This window comes from Gopherus evgoodei, chromosome 1, assembly GCF_007399415.2.
Source record: "Gopherus evgoodei ecotype Sinaloan lineage chromosome 1, rGopEvg1_v1.p, whole genome shotgun sequence".
Classification (NCBI taxonomy): domain Eukaryota; kingdom Metazoa; phylum Chordata; order Testudines; family Testudinidae; genus Gopherus; species Gopherus evgoodei.
This window is the reverse complement of record NC_044322.1, coordinates 207,084,428-207,110,942: the sequence shown is the minus strand read 5'-3', so window position 1 is coordinate 207,110,942 and position 26,515 is coordinate 207,084,428. Positions and strand designations below refer to the sequence as shown.

At 45.2% G+C, this 26,515-nt stretch overlaps 1 protein-coding gene across 7 annotated transcripts in view; it reads left to right on the top strand.

Annotated features, from left to right (window-relative positions):
• LSAMP (limbic system associated membrane protein) overlaps window positions 1–26,515 on the top strand; it is a 1,474,250-nt gene that overhangs the window by 1,406,770 nt on the left and 40,965 nt on the right. For 4 of the 7 annotated variants that reach the window (XM_030533393.1, XM_030533387.1, XM_030533361.1 and 1 more), the window contains 3 exons: window positions 6,476–6,596; window positions 9,935–10,083; window positions 15,953–15,988. In XM_030533393.1, coding sequence (XP_030389253.1) covers window positions 6,476–6,596; window positions 9,935–10,083; window positions 15,953–15,988 — 306 coding nt within the window. The remainder of the gene's footprint in view (window positions 1–6,475; window positions 6,597–9,934; window positions 10,084–15,952; window positions 15,989–26,515) is intronic. The other 3 variants (XM_030533410.1, XM_030533371.1, XM_030533402.1) reach the window with 1 other exon arrangement.

Sequence of the window (26,515 nt, the reverse complement as noted above, 5' to 3'; positions counted from 1 at the left end):
GGCAGGGTGGAATGAGGAGAGAATGGTTCAGTTGCATGAAACAATACAATTTTGACCTATTTCCATGAGTCTGAGTGCAGGGCAGTGCCACGGAGCACTCACCCTATTTTCCACAGACAGTGGTGATTTTAGCTGGTATCTCATTCTTGTGGGTAACAAAGGCACAGAGAGCACACAGGGCTGCTGCTGGCATCCTGATGCCACCTGAGCCTATATGCCACTAGCCTGTTTCCTGTAATGCTGCCTGCCAAAATCATCGTGGCCAGGCATGGGAAAGTATCCTACCATGGAGGAAGAAATATGCAATCCCCAGAAACCTTCAGGAGAGAATGGTGGAGTACCTCCTTGGAAGTTTCATTAAGACCTCTCAGGAGGATTCAAGGGGCATCTCTATGTATAAACTCCTCTGCCTAAGCCTATAGGGGAATGAAAAGCAGATTATGGTGCTACCTGTCTTAGTTGTACTGCTACCTCTTCTAGTATAAGTAAATTAAAGAAAAGTCAATACCTGTGTCCTGCTATGTTGGGATCAGACACCATTTAAACATTGAACATTTAAACATTGTAATGGAAAACGGATTCACACACTTACCCACAGTTCCTTCCCTTGCATCATGCTCACCTGTGCTCAGCTGCCAGGACAGAGTAGACTGCGGCATAGTCTCAAACAGATCCCAACTCACAGAATAGCTGGCCTCTCCCCCTTCACACATGCCCCATTCTCTTCCTGTTCACAGCAGAGGTCTGTCTCTCAGATTCTACCAAGTTATACACATTGCTCTGTGGAGTGCTGGTGGGGTGTCTGCCAAGTATGACATTCAGCTCATTGTAAAGCAGGAAGTCTATGGCTCAGCAACAGATAATCTGTTGGCCTCTCTGGCCTTCTGGTATGCCTGGTGCAGTTCCTTTGCTTTTACGTGGCACTGCTGCTGGTCCTTTGCTTTTACGTGGCACTGCTGGTCCCTGTTGTATCCCCTTCTCCTGCATCCCATGTGCACTTAGGTCATAGATGTCTATGTTTCTACAACTGTTCTGTAGCCATGCCTGAACAGCCTTTTCTCCCCACAGCCCCAAGAATCCAATACTTTCTGTCTACCTTAGGTAGGAGTGCATTTGGAGCATATAGCTGGCATAGATTCTAAGGCCAGAAGGTATCATTATGATCATCTAGTCTGACTTCCTGCATAATACAGACCATAGAACTTCTCCAGAATAATTCACAGAGCCTTGATTTAAAAATTGGCGAATCCACCACAACCCTTGGTAAATTGTTCCAATGGCTAATTACTCTCACCATTAAAATGTACACCTTATTTCCAGTCTGAATTCAGTCCTGTCTAGCTTCTACTTTCAGCCATTGGATCATATTATACCCATCTCTGCTAGATTGAAGGCCCCATTATTAAATATTTGTTCTGCATGTAGGTACTGTAATCAAGACACGTCTTAACAATCTCTTTGTTAAGCTAAATAGGTTGAACTCCTTGCATCTATCACTATATGGGATGTTTTCTAATCCTTACTTATGCCTCTTCGCTGAATCCTCTCCAATTTATCAGCATCCTTCTTGAACTGTGGTCAGCAGAACTGGACATGGTATTCCAGCAGCAGTCACGCCACTGCCAAATGCAGAGGTAAAGTGACCTCTATTCCTAATCAAGATTCCCCTGTTTATGCATCCAAGGATTGCATAAGCTCTTTTGGTCACAGCATCATATTCAGCTGATTATCCACCACTACCCCTAAATCTTTTTCGGACTTATGGCTGCCCAAGACGGAGTCCCTCATCCTATAAGTATGACCTACATTCTTTGTTCCTAGATATATACATTTACATTTAGCCATATTAAATCACATATTGCCTGCATATATTTGCATGCATACATTTTACTAAGCAATCCAGATCACTCTGAATCAGTAACCTGTTCTCTTTGTTATTTAGCATTCCTCGAATTTTTGTGTCAACTGCTAACTTTATTGGTGATAATTTTGTTTCTTTCCAGGTCTTTGATAAAAATGTGAAATAGCGTAGGGCCAAGAATTGATCCCTGCGGGACCCCGCTCAAAACAGACCCATTCCTTATTTACTGTTACATTTAGAGACCTATCAGTTAGCCAGGTTTTAGTCTATTTAATGTGTGCCATGTTAATGTTATATTCTAATTTTGTAATCAAAATGTGTGATAGAAAGTGAAATGTGTTACTGAAGTCTATGTATATTATGTCAACACTGTCACCTTTATCAACCAAATTTGTAATCTCAACCAAAAAAATTTCAAGTTAGTTTGACAGGATTTATTTTACATAAATCCATGTTGATTTGCGTTAATTACATTACCCTCCTTTAAGTTCTTTATTAATCAAGTCTCATATCAATCATTCCATTATCTTGCCTGGAATCAATGTGAGGATGACAAGCCTATAATTACTCAGGTCATCCAGTTTACCCTTTTAAAAACTGCATAATATTAGCTTTCATACAGTCTTCTGGAACTTCTCCAGTGCTCCAAGACGTGTTGAAAATCAAGGTGGTCGATTGGGTGATTGCACACAACAAGGGAGAGCTGTTAGGTGTGCTCACTAAGCTGAGCAGTCAGGAAAGGACATTTCAAAAATACACAGGGTTTTTAGAGGAGGGGTGGCTCCCAGTCTCTGTGACCCATGGAGTTCACAACTGAGACTGGAGCAGTCAGTGTCAGGCATTGTGGGACAGTTCCTGGAGGACTGGTACAGTCCACATAGGTCATGCAGTGTCTACACTAGCATTGTGTTGACCGCAGTAGGTCAACAATGGCTCTGCACCTTATGGGAAGGTGGGGTCACTGCATCACTGTAACGTGGCGCCCACTTTGGCTGGAGACAAATTTGAATGTAGAAACATGCACAGCTAGGTCGATGCAAGGCAGTTTACCTCAGCCTAACTGAGACCAGGCCAAACAAAGCCTACCCACACATCATTCTGTTGTTGTTGTTGTTATAGTGGTACCTTGGAGCTGCAGTCACAGACCAAGGGCCCTTTGTGATTAGCACTGTATAAACAGAACAAAATGACAGCCCCTGCCCCAAGGAGCTTACAGTTCTGGCATGACTGGGCCAAACAGTTAAATCACCATGTGTCAACCTTGTAATCAGAGTATGGCTTCCTCAGCCAGGCCAGCCAAGGGTCCCTAAGTATCCCAGCTGATGCAAAAATAATATTGACATCCCTGCTAAGTGGCGAGAATAGAATCCCTTCCTATACAGGCTAGAATTCCTTAATTATCTGCAAAATGAACTTTCCCAAGCCAGCCTGAATTTATATCCAGGAAGCACCTTTTCTGATTCACCACAATCTTCATAAACACAGAGTAGTGGGACCGGACTAAATGTGTGGCCTGAACAGGATGGGGTGGGGGAGGCAGGAAGGGAGAGTGTCGGGGACAAGGTATTGGAAAGGCATCACCATAAGTATATGTGATATATTATAATCATTTTCTCTGAGTGCCCATATCTGCATGCAAATGCATGTGACATTATGGGTCTTATCTTCTCTTATTGTCCTGGCTTGCCATCCCCACCTCTGATTTCTAAAATGAAGTGCCCTTTTCTATTAAATAGCATAAATCATAATGAGATTACCACCTAAACACTCACTCTTCATGTGTGCAGAAAACGTTTACCTTCTATTGTGTGAGAGATCAAAGCAGCAGGGGTTGTAGTTTGATCAAAGCTTCGGGGCTTCATAACATTATCATAAGCACAAGCAGCCCCAACAACATCAAGAGAGCTGTCAGTTTTAGAAAGAGGAATCTTATGAAAACCTGCTCTTAAGTGATGGCCAAACCTCCAAAAGCCTCCAGGAGTTATTTGGATAATTATCCAAAAGCATGGATTCTTATCCACAGGTCTTGAGTCTTCAGGTCAGGCCAGAAATCTCCCAAGAATAGACTTTTCTTGTAGAGATTTCCATTTCATCTGAGGTTGGAAATGCCATGGGAAGAATCCTCCTCACAGGATGCTGACTCTTCTATGCCCCTACAGAACCTGAAAGTGCAGGGAGCAAGGGCAATTCAAACCATAACCAAAAGGAAAAAACAATCTTTGAACCTCAAAAAATGCTCTTGTTTATCTCCCATTTTGATTGATGTTTCAGATCAGTTCTTATTTTATTTAGGGATGGGCCTGAATCAAAATCCCTGGATCTAACTGCCTCCAAACTTTGAATCTGGATCTGGCTGTATAAAGGGGCCGAACCAAAACCCAAGGTGCAAACACCTCAAACTTATGGGAAGGTTGGACATTAGGAAAAAGTTCCTAACTGTCAGGGTAGTTAAACACTGGAATAGATTGCCTAGGGAAGTTGTGGAATCTCCATCTCTGGAGATATTTAAGAGTAGGTTAGATAAATGTCTATTAGGAATGGTCTAGACAATATTTGGTCCTGCCATGAGGGCAGGGGACTGGACTCGATGACCTCTCGAGGTCCCTTCCAGTCCTAGAGTCTATGAATCTATGAATCTATAAGGTTAGATATGGATCCTACTTTTGCGACTCAGGCCCATCATGAATTTACCTGAACCAGCTGGCAATTTCTAGTCAATATGATTCAGGACAAAATTCTCTTTCCCAGTCCACACTATGGATCCACTGCACACACAATACCATGCTCAAACACAACAGTGCTGGACTCCTTAAAAGATAGTAAGACTTGCTGTTGATATTATTGGGAGTTGCATGGGATTGGTGCAATGTTTAGTATCTGCCTCCAATCCTGGGGGGAGAGTTGCTGTGCTGGCTGATGAAAACTTTCTTCTTGGGGGTTATATTTCTTGGAAAGTTGCTATTTTTAGGCAAGTGCTATTTGCACCAATAATATCAATAATCCAAGTCTGAAGTACTGGTAGGATGACCTTCTGTCCTGGGTTTCAGGAGAGCAACTGAGATCTGCTGAGTTGTCTGTATTTCTGTCCCAGAGTTCAATCTGCATCATGCTGGCAGAAGCAAGGCTTTCTTAGCGATAGGACTGGCTGGGGAGCTGTGACAAATCTATGTGCTATGGAGCAGATAGCCATAATTTAGTCTATAAATTACACACTCACTTGGGGAGCCGGGCTTAGAATCCTTGTCCTGCAACTCCAAAAGCACTGCCCTCTTTCATGTAAGCTAAAAGAGGGCTGATACTAGCAGTAGATACCATAGCCTCTCTGTGGACCCAGCCACCAGAGGATGGCATTGCTCACTCCTGGGTACCCAGGAAGGCAGTACATTACAGAACTCGCTATAATGGTGCCCTATTATCCCTGTCCTGTGGCTGTTTACTAAATTTACTTCTTGTCTTTTCTCTTTGCCCATTGACCCCAGGATATGCCAACAGTGATGGTAGGAGAGTTCTGGTGCTGGCTTTTAGCACCTGAGCCATTACATTAGTTTTTGTGCAACACCTTAGTGCTTTTAAAGGTGGACACATATTCAGTGAAGTACAGTAATCCTTTATGTTCCTCTTCACTAACCCCTTCCATCGGCAGATCTCAAAGCACTTTACAAATATTAATGAATTATGCCTCACGTAATGATGCCCCCTCTGAGGTGGGTCATTATAATTATCTCCATTTTACAGATATGAAAACTGCATCACAGGGAAGGAACTAGCTGGGAGCAGAACCCAGAACAGAACCCACTCTCATGATTCCGCTCCCAATGCATTTAACAAATACAGGGCAATTGTTTGTGAAGTATAATATAAGAATAATATAGGGACCTATTCAGGACATACTTAGGTCTCCGCATCTTTTCTCATGATTACGTCTTAGTGAGGGGCCTGCTCTTTGTTCAGTGATCAGGATTGGTTGGCTAGTTACGCCTCAGTTGGAAACATGGCAAATCAGGATTAGAGCCAAAAGAATGGGCTGTCAACCTGCCTGGAATGTTTTTCTTAAAGAACCGCAGAGCGTGGCTAATATGAAGAATGCTGAAAGTGAGGGATTCGGCTCTTTGGCAGAGAACAAGTACGGAACATTTAGAGCCGCGGCTAGCCTAGCAGTATAGCTTTCAGGGCCATAGAAAGATATTTGTTCATTTCATGACTCATCTCATGCACTGGGTCCAATGGACTGGAAATGGTTTGTCTCACTGCACATGGCAGAGAAATATACTGCTGGAGCAGAAAAATACAAGCAGGATATTTTTTAAAAAATCTCCCTTGTGAGGTCCTTTTTCCCACCAGTTAAATTACTTAAGTGAACCCCACAGCCCTTCATAGCAAGTTCCCGTTTACAAATACTTATCAATATGTGTCGCATTACCAGACATCATATAATATCCTTAAATCCCTGCATGAACATGTCAGGAAAGAGATTGTGCATCTGTTTTGACATAACTGGTATCTGTGGGTCTCCACCCACCAAAAGGCCTCTGTTTGCCAGCCAACCCCAAAATAAATTCATTCCTTCTCTGCACCTGAAAGATTGGGAAATGAGCATGTGCTTCTTTTCTGCAGACCCTCCCACTATCACTGAATCGAAGAGCAATGAAGCTGCCACGGGACGGCAAGCCTTACTCAAGTGTGAGGCATCGGCAGTGCCCACGCCTGATTTTGAGTGGTACAGAGATGACACCAGGTAAACATATTGTCTATCTTCTTCCTTATTCTGCCTCCTTCAAATGTTTAGTAGATTCCCCACTAAGCCCCCTAATGCCATACAAAAAATCCTCCACAAGCTATATAAGCTCAAGATCCTCTCTTATCTCATTCCTTCATACAAGGTAAGCAGGGCAGGCCTGGTCAGGACTTGAGTAAAACCCTGCTTGTAAACTGTGTGTGCTGAAAGAAGTGCTGTGGGTGATTCAGTAGATGGTGCTCTTGCCTTTGCATCAATACTGCACCAGCATGCTGGTGTGGGATTAAGGCACCACAGGTGCCATCTTTCTGATAATCTATTGACCATCTATGTTCATTAAAGAACTCATGACCTTTTCACAAGAGTAGAGTGTATTAGTTCTAGTGCTGTGGCCAAATTCCAACCAAGGTCATTAGGACTTGGCTCCCTGAACTCTGAGGGAAGAGGTTGTTTATATGTAACATTCTCTGCACCAGTATGACCTCCTTCTTAGCGCATGTGCAATGTGCCTCTGGTCACATGTGACCAGGATTCATCACCAAATTTGGTCCATTGGTTGGATCTAGCTTTCCCGGCCCTGAGCCACTGCAGTTCTCTGTCAGCATGGGAAAGAGAAAATAAATAACAGCCAGGGGAATGACACCCAAATATTCCCTCTGCCTTGGGTCACCCTTTACACCTGAGCATTTGTTAAAAGAGGAGTTTTGCTATAATGGGTTTCAACTCAACCACTTAGCACATGCTAAAGTTCAGCTTGCCTTGTCTACACTGGCATTTTAAAACATGTTCATTACAACATGCCAGCTAACGTTCTAAAAAACCTTTTATCTCAGTCCAATAAACTCCTGCTTGAAATTGGCTTTGATCATTGGCAGTGCCCCTCCCCTTTATTCCAGGGAAGCACATAATAAATGCAGTATTTGCACCCAAGGATGTCAGCTGGGTGTAGCATCTCTTCTTTTGACTCATTCTTTTCCACTCGGGGGGGGGCAAGTGTGGCAATTTGCCCCGGGCCCCACAGTGGCCCCTACGAGAAGGGCGGAGGCTACCCCCCGCCCCTGCCATCCCCCCGGCACCTCAGCGCGCGTCCAGGAGCATCCCTGACAGCGCTGCAGCCGCGTGCCTCAGGTGGGGCCTGAGCTCCTCCCTGCTCAGAGCCGCGTGGTAAGGGGGTGGGGCTGTGAGCTCCAGCAGGACCAGAGCTCCCGCCGCTCGGCCTGGACACGCGTGCTGAAGCTCTGAGAGAGGGGGTAAGTGGCAGGGATCTGGGGGAGTTTGATAATGGGCAGGGAGTCCCGGGGACTGAAGAGTCCTTTTACCTCTGTACTATAGTTACATTGTTGAGGTTTGCACCAATGTAGCTAATGCCCAGTCAGTGTTTCCATCACAATCAAGGTTTTAATGAGGGTGTTAATAGAATTTCTCTGCCTTGAAATTTGGTATGAAAAGATATAGGGACTAGATAGCCATGGAGGTTTCTGGACTTGCCTTTTCATCTCTTGAGATCCAGAGCCAGCTGGTGTGCAGGAGTGCATTCTTGGAGGATTATTAATGCTGCAACAAAACCTAGAGAGCTCAGGTAAAATCACAGCCCCATGATGCTAGGCACTCTACAGACACCCTGCCCCACAGCACTTCTTATCTGAATGGACAAGACCAACAGAGAAAGATTTATTTCTATTTTAGAGATGGGGAACTGAGGCCTGGGCTATAAAATGACTTGCCTCAGGTGAGATAGAAAGTCTGTGACAGCCAGTATTGAGCACACATCGCGCAAACTCCAAACCAGCTCCTTAACCACAAAATCATGCTTTCTTTCTGGGGGCTCTTTGTTAATATTCCAAATCCAAAACAAAGCTGAGGTGTTTTTCCCTGCCACTGCAGACATTTACTCTCTTTCTGCATGTGATAAAGCATCACTGCCAGAGATGACTCAGCCCTGGGGCTCATAAAATACTTTTCAAGATCAAATACTTTGCTTGTGGAATGAAGCAGATTGGACCAAGCATTTGGAGTTTAAACACAGCAGCCCACCCATTCGTAGGACCTAGAGCTGGTCAGAAATATTCTGGTGAAGTGTTTCTTTGAAGTTTAGCATTTGTTGAAATACAAGTATTTTGTGGAGTTGCTTTGGTTTCAGTTAAACCTGACTGGTTTTCTATCAGGTCACCTGCTTTCCTAACAACCCACCTGCCAGACTGGCTAAGAATCTAGGGCTCCATCCTCTCTATTGAAATCCTCTGCAAAATAGAATTTCCTTCTCCACACAGCTCAACAAGGGACCGGGGTGGTTGGATAAGAGGCAGGGAGTCCCGGGGACAGTCAGGGGACAGGGAGGGGGCAGAGGTTCTAGGGTGGTGGTCAGGGGATGGGGAATGGGGGGTTTGATCGTGGGCATTTGGGGGTCTGTCTGTTTGTGAGGGACCACATGGAGCCAGTCTCTTGGAAACAGATAAATGCATGCTGGTTAAGTCCATTAATGGCTATTAGTTTGGATGGGTAAGGAATGGTGTCCCTAGTCTCTGTTTGTCAGAGGGTGGAAATGGATGGCAGGAGAGAGATCACTTGATCATTACCTGTTAGGTTCACGCCCTCTGGGGTACTTGGCATTGGCCACTGTCGGTATGTTCTTATGTTCTAACCTAAATGAACCCAAAGTTATGGAGACAGATATGAGTCAAGGAAGCCAGAAGAGTATCAGAAACCTGTAAAAATCTCTGACTGGATGGGCTCAGGCATTTGGTCACAAGCTGAGGTGGTTCAAAAGTTTTAGATTTTTTGTAAGCAGAATTTTTGTATTGTTTCTTTAAACAAATCAAACACAGCAAGCAGCAAATATTTGGCCACACACTTTTGAAACCCCAAATCATGTTCAGATTTTGGCAGACAAATTTCAGCTTTTCAACTAAAAAAAATGCAACAAATTTTGAAGGAAAGCAGACATTGTCTGTGATTTTTTTCTGCTTTTTAAAAACCCCTAGTTTTTGATCCAGAAAAAGTTTTGACAGAAAATATTTATCCAACCCTTTTAATGAGCTTTAGTGCCTTTTAGCACTAGCTGATGCTGAGAACCAGTGATAGCTTGTAAAGGTGATTTGAAAAGAAGTTTTCTCAAAACTGTGTTTGTGCTGAGATACGGAAGGTTTTTAAATGTTTATTTTTCCCAGGGCCCCACAGGGGCCCCCATGAGAATACAGTATTCTATAGTATTGCAAATTTTTTTTATGGAAGGGGCCCCCAAAATTGCTTTGCCCCAGGCCCCCTGAATCCTCTGGGCGGCCCTGTCTGATGGGGACTACTTGTTAGTGCACTGTACATCTCTTTTCTTTGCTTCTCAGGATAAACAGTGCCAATGGCCTGGAGATCAAGAGCATGGGGAGCCAGTCCCTCCTGATGGTGGCCAATGTCACTGAAGAACATTATGGCAACTACACCTGTGTGGCTGCCAACAAGCTGGGAGTCACAAATGCCAGCCTATACCTTTACAGTAAGTATTGAAGTGGGGAGGGGGATTCGAGGCGGCTTTCACAAAGGTCAGCCTGTACCTTTACACTACAGTAAGTGTGCTTTAGAAGAGGGGCCCTGAATTCAGGTACTTGGAAGACATTAGCCTGCCAAACTCCAACAGCAAACACAAACACCGTGAGTAAAAGGTTATGTTCAAGCCCCCCTTGATCCTTTGAGTAATGTCTTTGCTGCAGTCTGGTAAAACGAAAATATATATTGTTAAGCAGGGAGCAGAGTGACAGCCCCTTTAAGAGAGAGATGGAATATTGGGGCCTGAAAGTTCCATGGAGGCTGAAAAATGTCAAACATTGAAAGAGATGGAGAGAAGTAGCCAGTGAGCCTGGGGAGGGGAGAGCCAGAGAAAAGAGAAGAAATGGATCTGAAAATAGAAGGAAGTGATGCAAGATAGCCAAGAGTGATTATATGAGAAACAGAGACCAGAATTATTTGAAGAGACATGCTACATTTTGCAAGAACCACGTGTGGGAAAATGAAGGTCTTACACTGATAGTGGGATGATTAGAATGTAGGGAAATATAGAGCAGGTTAAAGGAAATATGAAATCAAACTCCCAGATTTTGATCCTGTTGTCTTTGAAGTCGATGAAGGTATTGCCATAGATCTCAACAGCCACAAGCTTGGGTCACAAAACTAGAGGGGTTCAGACCCAAACCCCACAAGCCCTTGAGGGCTTACAGAATCCAAACTTTACAGCTGGTCCCCACCTGGTCTATAATAGATCAAGCCTGGATCTGAATTCAACACCTCACCCCATCCAAACTTTGGAGTATTTGAAATCTAGTTCTTGATATGAATACTGTACCTCAGGTAATAAATAAATGAGCCCTTCCTTCCTCTGGAAATACAGGTTTGTATTAGGGTGTATAGAGTTGTGATCTCTCTAGGCAGGGTGGGAGATAAGGTCTATAAGGGAGTCTCACTTTGAGTGATAGGTTTGTTTATGCTTTCTGGAGCCAGCCTGATCAAAAGATAAGCGAAATAGTTTTTAAATGAAAAAAAAATTGATGTAGCAGGGATGGGAGAACCCGCTGGCATTTTTGCATTCACAAGACAACTGGATTTTTTATATTTTAATTTGAAGTTTTGCAAAATTAAAGTGCATTCCATGGAACACTTCATGTAAACCACTGGTTCCAACGGTAATAAGAGATTAGCATATCTTTGACTAAATGGAAACTTGTGGTACACAAACAAGGTAAGTTTCTACTCTGAAAGTCTTTTTTGCCCTACTCTTGGGGGACTGCCAGGGGATTCAAATAAAAATCTCAGGGCTGTAGCCTGGAACATGAACCTCAAATGCTACAAGTTTTGTTCTCAGTACTGTTACTACTAACAATGCTAAAAGTAGAACCCATGATTTGGGGCTAAATTCTAAATGTGACAAAATAAGTTTTCCCCTCACTCATGGCTGCCCTTCTGCAGATGAACTGTAATGCTTAATTGAAACAAAATCTAAGATCAGAACTCATACAGAAAAATAGAAGCACTTTGCATGCCTATCACATCTTGCTTCTGAGGATCTCAAAGCATTTACAGACAGTGAATATTTTAACCTCACAAGCTGCTGGGAGATGGATGAGCCATATTAGCACCTGAGGGAAAACTGAGGGACAAATTGGGGAAGGGGCTTACCAAAGGTCACATAGTCACAGGCATAGCTGGGAATAGATCCCAGGAGTCCGAGTTCTCAGAGCCCAATCAGATAGCTGCATTCCCTGAATAAGCTTGTTAGTGATGTCATCTACCATATCAGGGAAAACATGGAAACCATTAAAGATAACCTGCAGAGAGGACATACATTGAGTTTGTGCCATCTTTTGGTTTTTTCATGATTTATAAAGAGGGCCTGCATTTTTAAAACTTCTTGGGGGTTGTTTATTGGTTTGTTTTGGTGGGGTTTTTTTACATTAGAAATTCAGGTCCTGTCTAGGCTAGAAAACTCTCTGAGGACTGGAGAAATTGTGACACAAAGACAATACGAGAGCCAAGAGAGCAGCTGAGAGGGGAAGAGATTTTTTTGTTAGACTCCTTGTAACTGTTTGTTTACTAAACACCTATATAATAACTTCAGTGACTAATTTAGGAGAAGGAGTCTTCTTGAAAATTATTTGTTAACACTTCTACAAATCCTTCCCCAACTTTCAGTTAAGGTGGGAGAGATGAGAATCAAAGCATGAGGAGACCAGAATTGCCATTCTTAAGAGGGCTGGGGAAGTAAAAAATAATAATAATAAAAGATTAAGCATCCATCATATGGAAGCAAAGAACACAACCCCACTTTTTTTTAAAAAATCCTTTACAGATCACATAGCAACTGGAACAGCAGCCACTGAACATTCTCAGTCCCATGCCCAGGCGTGAACAAATGTAAGGTTTTCAAGCTACAGCTTTTGAGTGATTTTCTTCTCTGGAATCAGACTGATTGAAATAGCAGAGAAAGATTTTATATATTTTTAATAGAGAATAAACTCACTCTAGGACAACGTCTCTTTTGAGAGGCAGATGGAGTGATGGTGCCTGAAGGTTCTGTAGTGGTTGAAAAATGACAGACAGCTGGTGAGACAGAAATAGCACAATAGGGTAGTGCTAAGATACATGTAACTTTGCCTATGGCAGAGGGGTAAAAGGGACCCACAAAATTATTTGACAGTACAGTCTAGTGAGAGGGAAAAGAGGGGGATGTTCCAGGAAATACCAGGTACCATAAAGTCAGAGAGTGCTGAGTTCCTTAGATTTAGGTACTGTAATGAGAGATGCTACATTAAAAAAAAGAGAGATGAATAGATAAAGAGTGACCTGGTACAAGGGTTCTGGAAGCATCATTGTCTGCTATGGACAGAGAGATTTATGCCCCTTACTCCTGGAGTCTTTCAGAGACAGAAGGATTTATCCCATGAAATGAAACAAGAGCCAAGAGAGAGAAAAAGGAGACTGAGTTTACAGCAAAGAATGTGATGAACTCCAAGAGAAGAACAAAACACATCCTGTCCCTCTGTGTCTGGGATAGAAAGGATTTCTGTGAAAATGATCAGAGAGGTACAAGTGGTATCATCACAGAATCTGGTGATGGAGAATCAGTGTCAGGAACATTTTTCCTGTTTACACTGTGCAGGAAAGATTTTGTTTTCCTTCCATCTCCTGAATTAACAGAGTGCTTTGGGAAAGTGTCTGAGCAAGACTATAGTTATAGCTAAGTCCATTCTACAGGCACGCACAGGCATACATACACAAGATGTGTATCCACACCTGAACACACATAAAGGTATGTAGGCACACATACACACACAGGTGTGCCCACCAATGTACACAAACACACGCATACACACAGGTTTGCACACATACATATGCATGCACATCATTCTTTCAAAGACATTCCAAGGCATTATGGAAACAAAATGGAAGTTGTCGCCTCACACCCTGGACTAGACCCTCAGCTGGTGCAAATCATAATCTGCACCTTCTTAAGGTCTAGCCCACTGATGGGGATAAAGCAGGAATCCATAGGCACTGGCAGCACCTTGCTCTCCTGCTGGTTGTATAGTCTGATTTACAGTGGGACAGTCACCACAGTGGTCCTGTCCCCTCTCCTGTTTGCACCCTTGAATGAGTAGATTTGGAGAAGGAGAGGCAGCTGGAAACGCATGTTTCAGTTAGAAACAGCAGAAGGCAGGTCCTGACCACAGAATCCCCAAGAAATTTCAGGTATAGGTTATCATGTTAATCAGACACAGCAGATTTCCAGCTATGAGCACATTTCTTAGAAGAATCAGAGCATGTTTCCAAAATGTCATTATCTATCAGTGCCCCAGTTTTATGCATGGACATACACAGGCTCATACACACACACTTTTTCACATGTGCGTATCTTATCTCACCTGCTAGCCCATACCTTATTTGATGCACACATTAGTTTCAGATAATCAGTGGTGCTCTTCTAGCAGATGGAGTTTGGGATATATCCTTGTAACTGAATAGCACAGTTAATACCATGCACTTCACCCAACAACCTCCCTGAAAACACTGCATTGTATCTGGAGCTGCAAAAGCAGGGAGAATAATGTGCTGAGGTAAAGTTCTTATGGTGATAATGGGGTGGGGTGAGGCTGAGAAGCAGCTATTACACTTTTGGTGGAGTAGAAAGGCTCAGCAGGCAAGGGAAATGGAGAGCTAGTCATTTAATAGAAAAGAGTGTGATAATGAGGCTGTTGCACTCTAACTGCTTGCAATGCGCAATCTCTTGCCATCTACAGGACAAGAAGGAAACGGGTCTGATTTATTATTTAACTAACTAAATAACACGGAAATCATGTCAGCACAATAACCTGTTTTCACAGAACAAGAATCCCCTGTTGCTACATAAACAGAGACCCAGCCTAGCTGTGTGTTTTCCAAACAAGAGGCAATCTCCCCAGTTCCTGCTGTGGATTCAGACACTTCTGCTGGGACTGTTAATGCAAGAGATCTGTCACTTTCACTGGGATGTAATTGACCTGTTACATCCTGATTGGCTTGGAGAACCTTCAGCTATTCAGAGACCAGTTTATATGAGCACAGGGTGTTTTAGAAAGAGCACCCGTCTCTGAATAGCTGAAGTTCAGCTTAGAAGTGAATAATGGTTGACTACCTGTATAACCTGCCAAATACAACTTCCATCAGCGATGATCTTAGTGCAGCTCCCACAGGTTCAGTCAGACAGAGACAGTGTCTATTAGCTCATCTAGAGGAGCTGCTGCTTCTCAACTCTATCAGGATCTATGGTATGTTCACACACTCACACGCCTGGCATCAGTGGGGACTGGGAACTCCTCTAGCTGGTTCAGTCCTTATATTCACCATTTGGGTGACACATACCATCGAGCAATCAGAATTGGCCAGAACAAATTCCATTCAATATAATGGAGGGAGAATGGTCTACTGGTCAGAACATGTGTCCGGCAGGGTCCAGTTCTGTTCCTGGCTATGCCACTGATTCACTGTGTGACCATGGGCAAATCATTTCCCCTCTCAATGCATCTGGGCACAATCTGTAAAGTGGGGATAATCTGCCCCCTCAGAATGGGTATGTGAGTCTTAATTCTTTAACGTCTGCGTTAAGTGCTTTGAGATCCTGGAAAGGAGAGTGCTCTCAAAGTGCAAAGTATGGTGCCAGCAGCATCATGATATAACAGTGTACCAAAGATGAATCTTCAGAATCTATACCTAAATCCCCCAACCCAGCAGGCTGTATAAACAAGGAGATGTTGATGGGAGTGTGAAAACTTTTCCCCAAATATTGCACCATGGGGAGGTGAGGGTACTTAAGGAATGTGTGACCAATTAGGTTGCAGCATGGCGAATGACCATGCGCTCAGGTCCCTGTGGGTGTGTCCATTAAGATAGGTTCTATGGCAGCAATAAATCCACGTAGATGACCCGGCACGCCTACCTGAACAATTCACTTCTCTGACAAAGACTAGGTCCAAGCGGGAAATGCCGCTAAGCTGGCCCACGGTCTGGTGACTCAGTGCCATTTGGAAGCAGGAAGATGCCATGGGACCCATCCACTACAAATAGCATCACTGCAGGTCTTTTATTCCTCCTGCTGTATGGACATTGATTATTCAGTTCTGTGTGCCATTGAGATGGTTTCTCCTCAACTCCCAATCCCAATCCATGGAAACATGTACTGTGATGTGTTGGTAGCATAATGCTCTGTATGTGAAACCGTCTTAGTCAATCCAGCTGCAGGATGGGGGAGCTGTCAGGTTTGTAACAGCTGCTTTCTGGGTGTGGAAAGTGGCATTTCCTTTTCTCCTGCATGTTGCTTATTGTTGTTTTTCCCCCCTTAGAGCGAGTTTTACCCACACTCCCCAACCCTTTTCCAGGTCAGTATATGCTTTATGTCAAAGTATCTCTCTAGCCGGGTCATTCTCCATCATCTCAACAAATGCTAAAAGCCGAGGGTGGGCAGAGCAGAATGACAGGAAAATAAGGATATCCCCTTTTGCTTTGCATCCCAGTTGCCCCTTCCCTCCTCCCCCTCCCCCCCAAAAAAACCTGTTGCCAGAATCTCAGATTGAATTAAAACCTTAGGTTCAAGTGACTTTGCTCAACTTCTTTTCTTCCCACCTTTTGTAGAGATGAGCCTGAGCTGTTGTGTTTGGATCCAGATCCAAATGTTCCCAGTGTTCAGTTTGTCGTCAAGCCCATTTCTAATTATTGTATACATTCCGACCAGAAGCATATGTGCCACAGTAACTCAAAAAGAGGTTCATCTCTTGGTGCTCCCAGTCTGACCAGAAACAGAAGCATCTTGAAATCCTGTAAGAGGGGAAAAAGCCATAAAACTGCTACTCTCAGATTTCCATCTCAGGGTATGGAATGTCCAGAGAAGCATCCAAACTTTTGAGTGCTGATTCCTAACAAACCACCTCACCTTTGTGATTCATCTGTCCCAGTGAAAATGTCTTTTGCTGTTCGCATGGTAGGGCAGTTGGGGCACTAACTGTGAAAAGAAGCATAGTGCAGTCATTAAAGCAGATATGAGGCACCTCTGATTTGACTCAGTTCACAAGAGGCGAGCGTGAACACAGGGCAGGGAATCAGGAGACCTGAATATTATTCCCAGATCTGCCTCACACTTGTTTTGGTCAAATCAGTATGGCCGTGTGTCCATTATTAGATGTCCCAATTGAGAGGGGCCTGATTTTCAGAGGATGTGTGCTCAGTCCTTTCTGAAATCAGGCCCTTATGAGGTGTTTCAAGTTGGACACCCAAAAATGGAGGCCCCCAAAATCACTAGTCACTTTGAAAACTCTGGCCTAAAGTGCTTAATTTGTGCCAGGGTTTGCCAGGAGTTCATTTTCTTTTGGAAAGCAATTCAGTGTGCCCAAAGGGAACACCTGCATTTCTTTAGAGGAAGTGAGCAATGGATGGTGGGAGTTTCACATCAGCTTCACTTAACCACCCCGCAGTTTCAAATCAAGCTCTGCTGCAAACAACTTCTTCAGGGCCAGGATGGGGCTACACTTATTATATTTAATGGCAAATTTGCAATTACAATTAACGAAAAGTACCCCGGAAAAAGAAAAATTGAAATCAAGCCACCATTAAAATTAAATCCCAGGGAGTGATTTGCAAATAACATTGAAGAAGCTGGGAAAAGGAATAAAGCAGGCCATTGGGAATCTAGCATGGAAAAATAAATCCAATTAATTGCAATTATTGAACACACTGTAAATGAAACATGGGCTCAGATATTATAGTTGCAATGGCTGTTTAAGATTTTGGTTCTTTTAATTTTTTAAGATGTGGGGTTTTTAATGGCAAATATTTCTGTCCAAACTGAAAAGACATTTTTGTCTTTTTTTTTTTAATTCCACAGACAGACAAAGGTTTTGCTAATTTTCTCCCAACTGTATTGTCTCCTATCGTGCATTAGTGGCCCATTAAGGCAAATGCTAAAAATTACAGCTGAGCTAAGGCAAGATTTCTATGCCAAATACCCCGTCTAAGTTCTAACCACGCTGGCTGTGCCATCCAGCACAGTTTTAATCAACCTATGAAAATTCTTCCCCACTGCCTTTGATATTTTCTTGCTGCTTCCTGTCTCAGTAATAATGTCTCAGTGGACATCATACTGTGACATCACAGTTGCAGTGAGTCTTTAGGAATTTGTTGCATTCTGCGATATCTTCAGTGAACCAGGAAGTGCTAAGAGGATTTCATAGGAGGAAAATATAATTTTAATACTCTGCACCTCATTTCTTTTGCTGAAAGCTCCCAGCTGCTTCTTTCATGTGGGCATTCAGCACAGACATTGGTGCTTAAATCAATCTTCACTTGTCCTTTGTAGTTCACCTTTAGAGAAACACCAGGCAAAAAAGTTTCCTTGCATGACAGGGACTCCATCACTATATAGGTTTATGGGTTCCGTTCTCTTTGCCATCAATCTCCTCTGTGACCTAAGTCATGTCACGTGTCCTCTTTGTACCCCAGTTTCCCTATCTATAAGGTATAGCTGACACTTTCCTACCTCCTGGGATTTCTGATGATTAACTAATTAGTGAATTAATTGGGGAGGTGAGTTGACATGGAAAGGGCTGTGTACATTCTAAGTATAGTTGTTATCTGCTAGCTGCTGTTTAAAAGAGGTCAGAGATTTCAAAGGGAGCTATTTAACAATACACAGGGCTTGAATCTGATGAGAAAGACTTTCGTAGAGCATAAGTGAAACCCAACTGGTCCTTATTTCAGCTGTTAAAAATGGTGCCTGTGACCACCATTATAGCACCAAATCCCCTGGTAAAATTTATAGCCATCCTGATTGTTGAGGCAAGGCATCCAAAGTGCCTGAAATGTCATCTCGGCTGATGTCACATCATCATTTTGTAACATTGCTCTATTTGTGCTGTGATGTCACTGCATCTGGCTGTTGTATCACTCCATCATCAATAGAGCCAGATTTTCAAAAGAGCTCAGAGTTCTTTTGTGGAAGAAAGTTTTCAAGGAGACCCCTCTCCTTCCGAGGATAAGGCTAGTGGGATCTCTGTTAAGTTCTGAGGATGTTTTGTTCTGTGCTGTCTGCCATAGTCACAGGTCTGGCTGCCACTCTTATATCGGGCTTTGGGCTGTAATAACCCTGTGTACCAGCCATGATTACTTACAGGTCCCACTGGATTTGGCCCCTGCAGTTCTTCCTTTTGGGAGCTCAAGACCAGTGTTTCATACAGGTGACCAGACAGCTTTGTCAACCCAATCTTAGCAGTCTTACTCCTAAACCCCACCACCCTATAGTAGTGGGCCAGGTACATTTTGCTTCTTCAGAACCTCCAGCAGCATCTGTCTCGGTGTCAATCTGTTCTCCATGAGCAGCTCTTGGACAGCTACCTCATCCCTGGACTTATCTCTGGACTTTTAAACTCTTTAGCTTTCCTTTGGTCTTTTGGCAGCCAGCTGTGGCAAAAGCAGTCTTGACTGGAGCCTATACCTTGCATTTTCCCAGAAAACAGCTCAAGCATTATCCCTTCTGTGCCCTCCTTGTTTACTGGGAGGTTGCTTATCTGGAGTCATTGTGTTACCTTCCTGCCACTTTCCTAACAGTCCTGCTATTAAACTGAACCAACACATGAATACAGTAAACATTCCAGTAACCCCAGGAGAGCCATAGAGTAACTATCCCACCAACCAGGTCACCTAGAGTATTCGCAAATGATTACAGATCAGCCCCATCTCCTTCACCGTGCCTGCCCTGGGATCTCTGCCAGAGCTTGCCAAGTGAACATGAGAAGGAATCAAGTGCAGAAGCTACTCAGTTGGGCCACATCAAACAAAATCCAGTTCCATTGCTCGTCAACAGGATAAAGATAGTGGTGAGCTGACTGTTCGGGGGCAGGCCTGTCTTTCCACCAAACAGACGCAGATTGGAGAATGACCCTGGATGGACTGTAGATTGTAGCTAGTCTCCTTTTAGCTGTAGTCCTTGTAGTTTGTATTGTTACTAATGCCTTGACTGAAGTGGGAGGGAGGGAGAAGAGAGCTGTTCATTTGTGTCTAATGACCAGAGGTTGGAGCTTCCTAAGAGGCCCAAAGAGCAGCTTTCTCTTTAACGGCCTCCCATTCTTCTCCCTCCTGCCCAGGGATTGGGCTCCCTTCTGGGAAGCACAGAGGCTTCTCCTGTTAATGTGGTCACCTGTTCTCTCCCAGCACACTCCCTCCAACACATGGGCCTTAGCACCAAAGCAATTCCAGTTAGTGAATACTTTTCTTATGGACAGTGACTCTGCATTTGGCAAAAACTGAGTGGTCTGGTTGGTTTTAAACAGGATGTCTCTGCAGAAAAAAACCATGGGGAAATAGGACCTTTTGAGCAGCACAGACTCTGAGGATCCAACATGGTACAGGGCTTGCCTGCTGAGCAGGAAGAACTGCCTTCCCTTGATCCAGCCAGTCCCAATAAGACAATAAAAAATCTGTTGTTAAGTCCTTGGGTGCTTGCAAGGGGGTCAGGCCCCGCCATGCCCCCTATTCATGCCCAAGAAGAGGGAATTGCTTGGCAGGCACCACAGTGTTCTTAGGGCCAAATTCTGCTAACACCAGGTCTGAATTTGATCTTTACACTCATTATTTGGTCCCCATAATGAAACCAGTTTAAACCATGTTCAAGGTCCCTCCCCATCCCCAGCCATTCTTTAGGATTTGAACTCACTTCTCTAGCAGGGCTCAAAGGAAGGAAGAGTGAAATCCCAAATCACATACACTGCTTTTAAAACATGTTAATTCTTTAGCATGGTTGAGAACTCGTAGCCAGGGCCAGCTTTAGGAAGTGCAGGGTCCAATTGGAACAGTTTCAACGGGGCCCGGCAGGGATGACTAAAAAAAAAACAAAAAAACCCACACATGTAAAAAAACCATGTGGGGCTTGTACTCACCGGGTGGTGCTCCAAGTCTTCAGGGACACTTTGGTGGCGGGTTCTTCACTCGCTCCAGGTCTTCGGCAGCACTGAAGGACCCGCCGCCGAAGACCTGGAGTGAGCGAAGGACCCGCCGCCACAGTGCCACTGAGGACCCAAAGCGCCACCAGGTAGGTAAAAATTAAAAAGGCACCTCTAGCCAGGGAAGAGATTCTCACTGGGTGTGGGGCCCTCTTAGGCACAAGGGCAGATTCAGGGGAATTGGTGGAATAGGCTTAAAGCCGGCCCTGCTCGTAGCACAAACAGACCTAAATGCTTGTTTTGATCTCTGTTCCTGACACCGGAGCAGCTAGGAAATAGAAATAATTAAAAGATGTGACAAGCATGAGATGCAACATTTTGATCCATCTCTGGATCAGAACTTTCCCAAAGGTCACAGGGTGCTGGGGTTCACAATTCAGGTTGGACTTATCAGTATATAATGATATATTTGTGTATGACCAGGGTGCACCTCTGTCACTTAACTGGATTGCTGGTTGGCTTCAGTTATCTGCATCTCAGCAGAAGCTCTCTTGTTTAAAACCTGCCACCCTGAGCAGAAAGTAGGGCTCAATAACTCAAAAGGCTTCTGTCCAATGTTATTGAGCCAGATTTTCAAACAAGCCCAGCTCCAATTTGGTGAGTACAGCACCAGTGTATGGTGCAGCAACATGGTTGTGGCTTAGGTATGGCTCTGCAGTATGGATGCTCAAACTGGGCTAGGCTAGCTCAGGTCTCAGACCCCCGTGCCAATCACCTGGTCTAACTCTGTGGTGAAGACATACCCTGTGGCACGTAAGGGCATGATCATGTGGGATGCTGAGCTCTTTTGAAAATCTGGCCAATGAAGCAGAAAGGAGCAGAGGTGACTACAGCACAAGCCAGGCCATCGGGACACCTGGATTCTGTTCCTGGTCTACCATAGACAGACTCATCAGTGTGAAAGTTGAAGCTAGACAAATTCAAACTGGGAATAATATGCACATATATAACAGTGAGGGTAATTAACCACTGGAACAACCGACGAATGGGTATGGGGCATTCTCCATCGCTGGCAATGTTTGCTGCAAATTGGAAGTTGTACTAAAAGATACATTCTATGCTGAATAGGAATTTATTCGGGGAAGTCCTGTGGCCTGCATTATGCAGGAGGTCAGACTCGATGATCACAATGGTCAGAGCCGGCTCTAGCCATTTCCCCGCCCCAAGCACGGCCGGCATGCCACAGGGGGCGCTCTGCTGCTCGCCGGTCCCACGGCTCCAGTGGACCTCCTGCAGGCGTCCCTGCAGAGGGTCTGCTGGTCCCGCGGCTCTGGTGGATCTCCCGCAGGTGTGCCTGCGGATGCTCCACTGGAGCCGTGGGACCCTCCACAGGCACGCCTGCGGGAGGTCCACTGGAGCCACCTGCCGCTCTCCCAGCAACCGGCAGAGTGCCCCCTGCGGCATGCCGCCCCAAGCACATGCTTGGCGCGCTGGGGCCTGGAGCTGGCCCTGACAATGGTCCCATCTGGCCTTAACACCTGTGAATCTATGATTCATATGACCTTGTGCAAGTTGCATGTCCTGTCTCATCCTCACTTTCCCCGTGTGTAAAATGGGGATAATAATACTGACCTCAGAGGGAGGTGAGAGAATTAATTCAATCTAGAAACAGCACCTTGGATTGGGAGCTAGAGCAACTCCAAGTCTTAGTATTAATATTATAACAATTAACATTAGCTTGGGCTAACATTTGTCAAGACTGCTCAAAAAACCTCTGTTCCCCATAAAAAAAAAGTCAGCTTCCTCCCTCCCCTCCCCAAACGAGAGAGAGAGAGAGAGAGAAATAGTTTTATTGCTTGCTCTGTTTCTGTACTTTTTGTTCATTAATTTTAATTTAGATTGATTTATTCCAAAATGAGCCCTGGATTGCATATATTTGCATAACCCTCTCCAGCTGCAGTGCTGCGGAGAATCCAATGAGCTGAGTGAGAGGGAGGAGGAGGCTGAGAGCTAGGACTAGGGAAATGCTCTTCAGTTCGACCTTTGCCCTCGCCATGGAGTGGCACACACACTCGAAGCCCTTTTTAGCCCCAGTTAGAGCCTAACCTGGTTGTAGCACGGTTTGCTGCACACAGAGCATAGCTGCAAAACTGCATTCATGCCTTAGTGCCCTAGAGGGGGTTCTGGGTCAGAATATTGGAAAAATCCCCATCTTCACTGAATGGATTAGAAATCACCTCCACCCCTAGGATAATCAATTCAGGTAATACATTGGCAGGTGTGATCGCTGATAACACAGTTTGACCTGTAGTGTGGATGGGTTCAGTTTAGACCAGCACTCAGGCAGAATATACGCCTCCAGACCCAAACAATCCAGAGCTTGGCAGGACTACGGATCCAGCTGTGGAACACACAGCTTGGTATGCTCCTGATGCCTCCATGTGAGCATTCAGGGAATAACAATATTGTCTCTTAAACCATTTCCCTAAGCTTTTTACTTGGAAAAGTGTGGTGGGGGAATATAAATCTTATATCAGGTTTATAACAAATGCACATGAAGACCCTGCTCTCTCTCACTCTCTCTCCCTGTCCTTTTTTAGTTGCCTTCCCAGTAGCAGAGACCTGTTGTGAAAAGCTGCACTGAAATTAAAGTAGGGTGGGGAGAGAACAGACATCACTTCTTTTTTAAATCCTCAAATAGAACTGTTCCCCCCCCTTCCCTATCCTCACTCTCCTTCCCCATTTCCACTTTGCAAACCACTAAGGAATTTGCCTAACAAATTGGCCTCCTATCTGGTTATTGTCCCGAGCGAACAGCCTCTCCATTCACTAACCCAGGATGGTAAGTCAGTTTGGAAAGCGTTGGGTTTATCTTCTAGGCTCAGGCACTGCGCTGGGCCCATTCGTGAACTGGTTGCCATTCAGTGCTTGCGCTGTGGTTGATAAAGCACATTACACATGGCTGGGCTTACATGATTAATACAGCTGTCTCAGCGCTCTCTCAGAAAACAAAAACAACCAGGGGGAAAAAAAACCTTTTCGCAAGCAAATCAGACTTGCGGAAAAGCAGAGTCCTCCTGGCGCGCACACAGGAATTGCTGTGCCCATCAAAGGACCTAACAAAAGAGGGAGGGTCTGTTTGGAAGGGGAAATGGGGCTTAGTCTGCCCTTCACACTTCTGGGAATGGCTGTGTCGGGGTGGCAGCAGGAGCAGGGAGCAGGCAGGGAATCATTGCAAGTGGTTCCTGCGTTGATGAGGATGCGACATAACCAGTGCAGCTTTGTTCAGTCCCAGTCAGGCATCGTATACGGTAGGTGTTGTGGGAGTTGACACAAACACACACACTCACACAAACCAACTTTTCCAACACCTATAGTGGACACACCTACTTGCTGACGTGGAGATACACATGTAGGCTTATTCAATGCACACACCACCTAGGGCTTGTTCCTCAGGTGCTTAGGAACACCTAAAAGGCACCGCCACCCCCTGTGAAACTCAGAATATCCTCAGGGTTGCTCTAAGTTGTAATGGGTTGTAACAGTTCTATAGGGGCTGTGTCCCATCAGGGATCACAAGTGCACAACCTGCTCCACCAGGGAGGCTGGGCTAGGCTAGCAGAAAGCCACCATAGCTAGCTGAGATCCACTCAAGCATTCCCCCAAACAAGGGCTGTTTCGGGTAGCTTTAAGACCACTTTGCACCGCTGGAGTACCAATAAGGGGCTTTAGAAGTTGCCAGCATTTGAGCTCTAGAGTACACACAGAGCCACTCTCACACCCATATTTACACACACACACACTCACCCAACAGCTATAGGACGCACCTATCTACTCACACAGGGAGACATACAAACTGATTCACATGAGAGTTATAATTCATCCACACCCACGCCAACTCAAACATGAAAACATACAGAGTTGTGTTTGCACAACTCACATGACATCTATAGCGTTAGTTGTTCTCTCTCTCTCTCTCTTTCTCACACACACACATGCACACACACCCCACCCCCATGTCTAGGGCCTCATTCTCAGTTACTCCATTCCTGCCTCCTGGGGTAGAGATGGAGGTGGGGTGGACAAATGGAGTTTCAAGCTCCAGGCCAGATTCTGCTTCAGTAACATAAAGGGGCCAAAAAGGGGCCACAGTGGCTAGGGGGAGGCTTCCCCAGAAGCAGGTTAGGTCTGATATACCCAGCACTGCTGGGCTCCTCTTGCAGTCCATGGCATGGGCGCATGCTGGAAGCAGGAAGTAGAGTGCTTCTGAGCTGGGGAAAAGCCCAATGACAGTCACAAGGAGGCTGCCATAAGTTAGAGCAGCCCCCAAAGCCACTAATATTTGTCGGGGACTGTTCTGGCCCCAGCCAGACCCAGAGTCCAGGAGATGCAGAGCTGGCTTAAAGCTACCTTTTGCCCCCCTCCTTCTGGGCTGCACCTTCTGGTCTGCGGTTCCTGAGAGGCATAGCACAGAATCTAGCCCCCACCCCATCCAGGGACTATGCAGGGCCTTACCTGGCCCTTGGTATAAGTTGGAGCAGCCTCAGGGAAAGGAGAGCAGCACCTATGTAGAATCCCTGTGTCAGCGCTACATCAGAGGGCATTCTCTGCAGGCCATTTCCGCCAACAAGAGCAAAGTAAAGGGGCCTTAGTGTGACTGAGGGTCAGGCCTCTGAAGTAAACAGATAGCTGTGAACATAACGGAGACATCCCACGATCCATACGCACACTTTACACTCAACCCTGATCACACAACACGAAAAGCAGATGTGCACCTACTCCCGCAAGTGCTGGCACATAGACACTAACCAGCTCATATGCCATCTACAGCATGCACATTGCTACACGCACGTGCTCACAGAGACACTAACAAAGACCTGTTCACAAAACAGCGGCTTTGGCATGTCAGGCGGCCAGACCCCAGCCCAGGGGAGAGCAAGGCACAAAAAAAGCCTTCACCATAGGGAAAAACAGATCAGTTTTCTGTCAGTCTATCTCCCTGCCCATTTCTGTCCTCTCCCTACTATCCTTCTGTCCTGTTCTATTAACCTCTGTCCCGCTCTCCTTTTTTCCTTCTCTACATCTCTCTGTGCCAACCTCTTGTCCTCTTCTATCTCCCTTCAGACTTCTCTCATTCATGTTCCATTATCTTTCTCTGGCCGCTCTCCCTATCTGCCTCTGTGCACACCTACACAAGACCCGGAGGTGTAAATCCCAGCTCAAGGAGACATACCCATGCTGGTTCTGATCCAGCTAGCATGCTAAACATGTCACCATGGCAGCGCAAGTTGCAGAAGGAGATACCCCAAACATGTGCCTAGCATCATGGATGGGATTGTACTTGGAGTAGCTAGCCTCTCCCACTGTTTGTGGTGTGATGGCTATTTTTAGCATTCTAGCTTGGTCATAGCTAGTGCAGTTGTATCTCCTCAAGCCGGGAATCAGCCCCTGATCAAAGTGCAGACATATCCTCCATCACTTCCTTTCTAGCTCTCTCTGCGCCGGCCTCTGTCTCACTCAGTACCCCTGTCACTAAGACTACTCCCCACCCTCACTTCCCAGCTTCTCATTCTGCCCCACCCTCTGTTTCCCACTCTATCTCTCCGCTTAAGTCCCATCTCTGCCCACTTTCCTGCCCCACGACCTTCCAGCCACTATACCTCACTCCCTACACCTATCCCCTACCCTGTCTCCATGCCCGTACCCCCCATCCTCCACCCCCTGGACACATGCACACAATTCATGCCCATGAAAACCTGGCACACCAAAGGATTTAATTTGATGCCTAGTGCAGCTATGCACGGAGATGGGTGGTGGGGTAAACACAGACTGGGCATCTATTTAGCTGACACTGCACGCCCAGTGCTGTGGGATCCAGGCAGTTTGCTCTGCACTGAGAAGCCGGACTGTGTTCAGCACTGGCTGACTGCTGAGGGGATGGGACACACTGGTGCACACATGTGCAATCAGCTGGAAATC